At 55.8% G+C, this 7,929-nt stretch overlaps 1 protein-coding gene across 1 annotated transcript; it reads left to right on the top strand.

Annotated features, from left to right (window-relative positions):
- The first annotated feature begins 975 nt into the window (after positions 1-975).
- Positions 976-4,286, top strand: RRAD (RRAD, Ras related glycolysis inhibitor and calcium channel regulator). The gene is made up of 5 exons (XM_082439742.1): positions 976-1,134; positions 1,352-1,736; positions 2,404-2,477; positions 2,604-2,808; positions 3,620-4,286. Exons 2-5 carry the CDS (start codon positions 1,367-1,369, stop codon positions 3,895-3,897), a joined length of 927 nt encoding a protein of 308 aa, XP_082295868.1. The 5' UTR covers positions 976-1,134; positions 1,352-1,366; the 3' UTR covers positions 3,898-4,286.
- The last annotated feature ends 3,643 nt before the right edge of the window (positions 4,287-7,929 follow it).

Genomic DNA, 7,929 nt, shown 5'->3' with positions numbered 1-7,929 from the left:
CCCCTATCCGCTCCTGCTGGCATCTGACACCTGTCTGCCAGGATTTCCCCAACTTTGGGCAACCTCCAGGCCAGGAGCAGAATGACCAGGGCCAGGTATTTTTAGCAGAGTTATTGGCAGCTGCCTGGAGGGTGCTGAGGGGGAGGTGGTGCTGACTTCATCCTTTTCCTTCTCTCGGCCTGTATTCCCTCCCCAAGGTTCAAGCTGCCCCTCTACCTGCACCACACTGCCAGCGGGCCTCCCCTTCCTTGCCCCCTCCCCCAAACAGCTCTCCAGGGGCCCCCAGGGGCTCAGGTGTCACTAACCCTCATCCTGAAGGGCAGGCTCATCAGGTGGAATCTTCAACTGCCAAGGGCAGGGATGAGAGCGGGAAGGACCTGGTGTTGAGGTTAGAAGCCTGGATTTAGGCCCCCTAAATTCTAGCTCAGATACCAGCGGGTGGGGAATGGGTGTCATGGGCAGTGAAAGGTGAAGTCTGTCCGACCTGTAAGTGGTCTGCTTGCTGGGGCGACAGGCCAGGACTGGGAGAGAGGGAAAGGAGAAATCACTTTTAAAGGACCAGACCTCAATTCTTCCCTAGTGGGGACTTGGCGCACTTGGCTGGGGCTTTCCCCCTGGCCCCCACCCGTGGTGGCACCCTCCACCTCCATCGCCCTCCTCCGCACCATTCACGTGCTCCCTTTCTTTCTGCCTTTTCCCCAGCCCTCGCCCCCCCCGTCACACACACACACCCACCCACACACTCACACACACACACACACACACACACACACACACACACACACACACACACACACACTCAGACCGGGCTGTTGTCTGCGGAGTCTGCCCCTGCCCCGCCCTGGCGGGTGAGGCGGGGGCTGGGTGGGTGTGAGGTCCTAGGAGGAGGGCGGGGGATCCCCCTCGGGAGAGGGGGACGGACACGTCAGCCCCCGGACAGCGCAGCCCGGGGCGAGCGCGGGGGTGGCGGCGGGGGCGGGCAGAGGCTTAAATAGGCGGCTCTGGAGCCCGGACCCAGTGCGGACCGAGAAGGCAGCGGCTGCGACAGCGTCGAGTGTCCGAGCCTGGGTCTGCGAGTGGATTGTATGCGAGCCCGGGACCTACCTAGTCCTGACCGTGTCCGTGTGTGAGTGGGTGAGTGTCCTGGCAGAGCGGGGTGGGGGTGGTCTCACCGTCTGGGATGAACGAGTCAGGAGGATGGGTCACAAGTCAGGGCGCAAGGACCTTCTGCGGCATGTCCCGGGCCCCGAGCATCTTTCTTGACCTGTGGTCGGGCAGGCGCGTCCCGGGGTCAGCTTCCCACTCCATCTCCACCGCGGCTCACGCGGCCATCTGGATTCCCGTTCCCCAGACGGCGTCCGACGCGATGACTCTGAACGGCGGCGGCAGCGGAGCGGGCGGGAGCCGCGGTGGGGGCCGCGAGCGCGAGCGCCGTCGGGGCAGCACACCCTGGGGCCCGGCGCCCCCGCTGCACCGCCGAAGCATGCCTGTGGACGAGCGCGACCTGCAGGCGGCGCTGGCTCCGGGAGCTCTGACAACGGCCGAGTCCGGGACGGGGGCCCAGGGTCCGAGGCTGGACTGGCCCGAGGGCTCCTCCGACTCGCTCAGCTCAGGAGGCAGCGATTCAGACGAGAGCGTTTACAAGGTGCTGCTGCTGGGGGCGCCTGGCGTCGGCAAGAGTGCTCTGGCGCGCATCTTCGGTGGTATAGAGGACGGGCCTGAAGCAGAGGCCGCAGGTGAGGGGCTGGGAGGGACTGTGCAAGGGCGGGGCGAACACAGGGTTAGGACTGGGATTTACAGGACTGGGGACCAGGATTAAAAGCAGCAGATAACAACGGGATTCTGAAGGCACTTTGAGAATCTGCTTCTACCTACCCCTTTCACAGATGGGGAAACTAAGGGAGAAGGTACCCCAGCCCTTAGTAGGAAAAGAAGTGCTTAGAGTAGAAGGCCCAGGGCATACGATTAATTACTCTGTAGTCTGGGGGCAGGATATCCCCCCCTGCCAGGACTGGCAAGAACCCAGCCAGAGGGAGTTTCTAGGAGAGGAGTCCTAGGTAACCAAGGTCCCCAGGGGATGTCTGTTCTAACTCAGGCCACTGTGGTTAGAACCACCCTGGGTCTCAGGCAACAGGAGGGCAGGGAGCACAGGAGTGGCTACCCAGGACATTGCTAGCTTGGCGAAGGGGTGCCTAGGTGGGGGCCAGGCACACCGTGCCCTCCAACCCCCCATTTCTCAGCCCTGTCACTTCTGTTGCTACATAGCAGCCATCAGTGGAGGAGAAGGTTAGGAGGGCTCTGGGGAGGAGTTGAAGGGTGTGGCCAGAACAGGAAACCTGGTGTATTGGAGGAGGGGGGCTCTTGCCAGCCAGCAGGTAACCCGACTACTGGTCTCCTGCCTAGGGCACACGTATGATCGCTCCATCATGGTGGATGGAGAAGAGGCAGCGCTCATGGTCTATGACATTTGGGAGCAGGTAAGATGCAGGCTGAGACCAGGGCAGGGTGGGAGGGGTGAGCTGGGGGTAGAGACCTGCCGGGAGTGACAGCCTTGTAGCTGGGGCGTGAGGACTATTGGGTAAATATGTGTCTGTGTTCCCTAGGATGGGGGCCGCTGGCTACCTGGCCACTGCATGGCCATGGGAGATGCATACGTCATCGTGTATTCAGTGACAGACAAGGACAGCTTTGAGAAGGCCTCAGAGCTTCGGGTCCAGCTGCGGAGGGCGCGGCAGACAGACGACGTGCCCATCATCCTAGTGGGCAACAAGAGCGACCTGGTGCGCTCTCGTGAGGTCTCCTTGGATGGTGAGCAGGGAGTGGGTCAGAAAGGGAGGGAGATCCTGGCTGGGCTGTGGTCCACTCAGTCTTGACTCAGCTCGAGTCCCTGGGGATCATCAGTGGCTAAAAATGTTTAGGAAGAAAACTCAGGGAGAGGGGGGAGAGCTTCTGCCCTCCCACAGGACTCCCAAAGACCTGAGTGCTGGGGAAAGGACCAAATGAGCTAGGGGAGGTGAAGGCTGCTGGGCGCTGAGCTGGGCCACCTCAGAGCCCTCCTTTTCTGTCCTCTTTGTCCCTGGCCTGGCATATGAGGGGTGAGGAGAGTGCAGGGAATCAGGCCAGGAGTTCAGAGCCTGGATTCCAGGCCAGGGCCAGTCTCAGCGTAGTCTTGCCCTTGGGGAGCAGCCCCCTCTTGGGCTCAGCATCATCCTCTGTGGCCCCCAGACCTGAGCCCCACAGAGGAACCAGCCATGACTTGGCGATGTCCCCCCTATGCTACCCATCATTCATCATGATATAACATCAAGCCATAAAACACCAAGCTGTTCAACAAAGTTTTCATTTTGTTGACAACTACAGCACTTCCATTTAAATATCAAACTTCAAATTATTTCAATAAACGAGTCTCCTTTTGTGGGCCTTTGTGAGCTCCTTAAACGTGGACACGCTCTGCCAGTTGGGTGACCCAGTGATGCCTGGGCCCCTCTGTACAGGAGCTGGGGTCGTTGTGTTTCTGGGGAAGACCCAGGGATGTGGTAGCTGCCGTGGGGTGGCCAGGGTTTTGAGTGGGCCACCCACCCTTTGTTTATTGACGTGTGCCTGTCCCCACCCACACCAGAGGGCCGGGCCTGTGCCGTCGTCTTCGACTGCAAGTTTATTGAGACGTCGGCTGCGCTGCACCACAATGTCCAGGCGCTGTTTGAGGGTGTCGTGCGCCAGATACGCCTGCGCAGGGACAGCAAAGAGGCCAACGCACGCCGGCAAGCGGGTTCTCGGCGGCGAGAGAGCCTTGGCAAGAAGGCGAAGCGCTTCCTGGGCCGCATCGTCGCTCGAAACAGCCGCAAGATGGCCTTGCGTGCCAAGTCCAAGTCCTGCCACGACCTCTCCGTGCTCTAGGCCCTGGGGCACTCACTGTATTGTGCAGACAGATGGGCAGATTGGTGGGCTGGCCCAGCCAACCGCCCAAGGTGCCCCAGGGCTGGCTCAGACTCTGGGTATCCCCCACCTCATGGTCATGGACAGAGAGACAGTGCTGCCCAGGGAGGTGGCTCCCAGTGGCCGTCAAGGGCTGGGCCCACAGAGATGCCTGTGCAGGCCCATGTGCGTCCCAAGCAGCAGCCTGAGCCCAGCCTGTGGAGCAGGCCTATGAGTGGGGAGAGGACTCTGCCTTTCTCTACACGCGTGGTGTGCATGCCCTGGAGGGAGGCTGTTCAGTGCAGTGGCTATTTGTTTACATGCAGATTTTTGTAATAAAGACTATTTCCTGATAGGTCAGGGCTGCTGAATCTGTGTTTCCTTTGATTCAGGGGCTGCAGGAGCAGGAAGGGTTCCTGACGTTGAGGAACCTACAAGGCTGGTTCCTGAAGATGCCCCACCCTAGTGTGTGGCCTTGACTATTCTAATGTTTGGACCCAGATATAGCCAGCTGGGTCAGAGGGGCAGGTGTGGGTGGGGGCCTGGTTGGGGAGTCCAAGCAGCAGGAAGAGACATGAATCCCACCCAGCCTGTTATCCAGATTCTTCTGAGCTGGAGCCTGGCATTGCCTAGCTGATCAAAGGCTCAGTTACCCCACTGTATGTAAGGGAAATTGAGGCTGCCCAAGGGACCACGTCCTGCCCCAGGTGTCATGGCCAAACAAGAACCCTGGGTCTGGCTCCTGGGCGGGTGTCTCTGCCCTGCTCCCTCCTGAGGGGCTGGAAATCTGCGGAGGTGGAGTGGCTGTGGAAGACTTCTGAGACTCCCTGGCTGGAGAAGGAGGCAGCTGGTTTGTTAAGGCTGGGATGAGGAAGGCACATTCAGGCGGACTTGAGTCCGCATGTCTCCCCACCTCCCAGCTGAGGCTGGGCTACTGGGAAGGGGGTGGGAGGGGGAGGACAGGGAGGGTTCACTGTTCTCCCCACTGTGAGTGGCCAGGCCAGAGCACCCCATGCTTGGCATTGGTTAATGTGGGAGCAGGTCCCTGGAGCCCTCCTTGCCTGGAAGGAGAGGCCTTGCATTTGCGCATAAATGTGTGCACGTTCACTAACAGCTGGAGGTGTGCATCTCCCCACCACCCACTCCTGGGAAGAGGAGCCTTCTGGGCATAGGGGCCTGCTAGGAGTTTGCCCGCATCATTTCAGGAGGGAGCATCCCCATTCAGCAATGGCAGACAGGGGACAGAAGCACTTGCCCGAGGCCACATGGGCAGAAGTGGCTGAATGGGGACTGGTATACAAGTCTGCCTACCTTGGGAGACCAGAAGCAGCCTGGGGCAAGGCTGGGGACAGTTTCTGAGAAGGTTCCAGGCCAGGGTCCATACATTTCTTTTTTTATTAAAAAAAATTTTTTTAATATAGCAGTTTCTTATTAGTTATCTATTTTATAGATATTAGTGTATATATGTCAATACCAATCTCCCAATTCATCCCAACACCTTCCCCATCCCTGCTTTCCCCCTTGGTGTCTATACGTTTGTTCTCTACATCTGGGTCTCTATTTCTGCCTTGCAAACGGGTTCATCTGTACCATTTTTCTAGATTCCACATATATGCGTTAATATATGATAACTTGTTTTTCTCTTTCTGACTTACTTCACTCTGTATGACAGTCTCTAGGTCCATCCACATCTCTACAAATGACCCAGTTTCGTTCCTTTTTATGGCTGAGTAATATTCCATTGTATATATGTACCACATCTTCTTTATCCATTCGTCTGTCGATGGGCATTTAGGTTGCTTCCATGACCTGGCTATTGTAAATAGTGCTGCAATGAACATTGGGGTACATGTGTCTTTTTTTTTTTTTTGATTAATTTATTTATTTTTGGCTGTGGTGGGTCTTCGTTTCTGTGTGAGGGCTTTCTCTAGTTGCGGCAAGCGGGGGCCACTCTTCATTGCGGTGTGCGGGCCTCTCACTATCGTGGCCTCTCTTGTTGCAGAGCACAGGCTCCAGATGCGCAGGCTCAGTAGCTGTGGCTCACGGGCCCAGTTGCTCCGCGGCATGTGGGATCTTCCCAGACCAGGGCTCGAACCCGTGTCCCCTGCATTAGCAAGCAGATTCTCAACCACTGCGCCACCAGGGAAGCCCTACATGTGTCTTTTTGAATTATGGTTTTCTCTGGGTATATGCCCAGTAGTGGGATTGCTGGGTCATATGGTAATTCTATTTTTAGTTTTTTAAGGAACCTCCATACTGTTCTCCATAGTGGCTGTATCAATTGACATTCCCACCAACAGTGCAAGAGGGTTCCCTTTTCTCCACACCCTCTCCAGCATTTGCTGTTTATAGGTTTTCTGATGGTGCCCATTCTAGCCGGTGTGAGGTGATACCTCATTGCAGTTTTGCATTTCTCTAATAATTAGTGATGTTGAGCAGCTTTTCATGTGCCTCTTGGCCATCTGTATGTCTTCTTTGGACAAATGTCTATTTAGGTCTTCTGCCCGTTTTTTGATTGGGTTGTTTGTTTTTTTAATGTTGAGCTGCATGAGCTGTTTATATATTTTGGAGAGTAATCCTTTGTTGATTCGTTTGCAAATATTTTCTCCCATTCTGAGGGTTGTCTTTTCGTCTCGTTTATAGTTTCCTTTGCTTTGCAAAAGCTTTTAAGTTTCATTAGGTCCCATTTGTTTATTTTTGTTTTTATTTCCATTACTCTAGGAGGTGGGTCAAAAAAGATCTTGCTGTGATTTATGTCAAAGAGTGTTCTATGTTTTCTTCTAAGAGTTTTATAGTGTCCGGTCTTACATTTAGGTCTTTAATCCATTTTGAGTTTATTTTTGTGTATGGTGTTAGGGAGTGTTCTAATTTCATTCTTTTACATGTAGCTGTCCTGTTTTCCCAGCACCACTTATTGAAGAGACCATCCATTTCTTCATTAGTCAATTGTTTCACTCCACAGACTCCTGGGAACCCTCAAAGCCTGGTTAGAACTCTGATTGCAGTTTTCCAATAGTAGAAGGAGGTTTGAGGGCTGTTCCTCAGGTGTGAGATCCCCGTGACTAACCACGTGCTAACTAACCCACACGCCCCCTAGGGCACTGTTAACTGCTCAGAGCTGCTGCCGCTCCCCACTCCCAATCCCAGCATACTTCGAGGCATGTGGCAGGCATGGTTTTCTCAGAGTAGGTGAAGGTTCTGAGGCCTGAAAAAGAGTACAGACCTTCCTAGCTCTGCCACTGATTGGCTGTTGACACTGGGCAAGCCACTCAACCTCTCTGTGCCTCAGTGTGTGACATGGGGATGATGCCTTCTTCAGAATGGAGTGGGTGGAATAATGAAGTTATGTGCTTAGAGCAGTGCCAGGCACATAGTAGGAGCTTAACGCATGTGGGACCCCTTCAATATCTGCATGCTGCGCCGCTCCAGGCTGGGGTGCCCAAGTGACACTGAGGCAGGCACTCAGCTTGTGACAGACAAAGCTGGGGTGAGCTGAGGAGTCCTGATCCAGCCTTCCGGCCTTAGAGAATCTAACCAGATATGCAGTGGGAAGGACTTGGGGGAAACCATGGGAGAGACTGGAGACCAGGGTCCCTGACCTTTCCTACCCTCACCCCGTCATCCCAGACTCCCAGGCCCAGAAGCTTCTCCTGACTCTACTTGGCTGCCCTCACTGTGGGCAGGGCCCCTGGTCAGCCCTGCAATTCCCTCAAGGTCACCTGAGCTGGCTCAGTCTTTTCTCTCCTTCTCAGAGGCACAAGACAGTACATTTTCCCAGCCCTGTCGGTGTCCAGGGGCTAGTGTGAGCGCTTAGGGAGGCTCAGGGGGTCTCACAGGCTGCTGTCCCCCCACCCCACCCCCTGGTCCCGCTGGCGGGTGGTGTGGAGCCCTAAGTATCCAGTTCAGGTAATGCACTACTCCCCTATCCTGCATGTGCCACCTCTAGCTCCTTATCTTAGTTCCACAAGCCAGTTGGGAGCTGCCAGGGCCGGGCAAGGGCCAGATCATTACTGG

Source organism: Balaenoptera physalus (assembly GCF_965194825.1).
Source record: "Balaenoptera physalus genome assembly, chromosome: 19".
NCBI lineage: Eukaryota > Metazoa > Chordata > Mammalia > Artiodactyla > Balaenopteridae > Balaenoptera > Balaenoptera physalus.
Note: the sequence above shows the minus strand (reverse complement) of the source record. Positions and strands in the feature narration are given on the sequence as shown.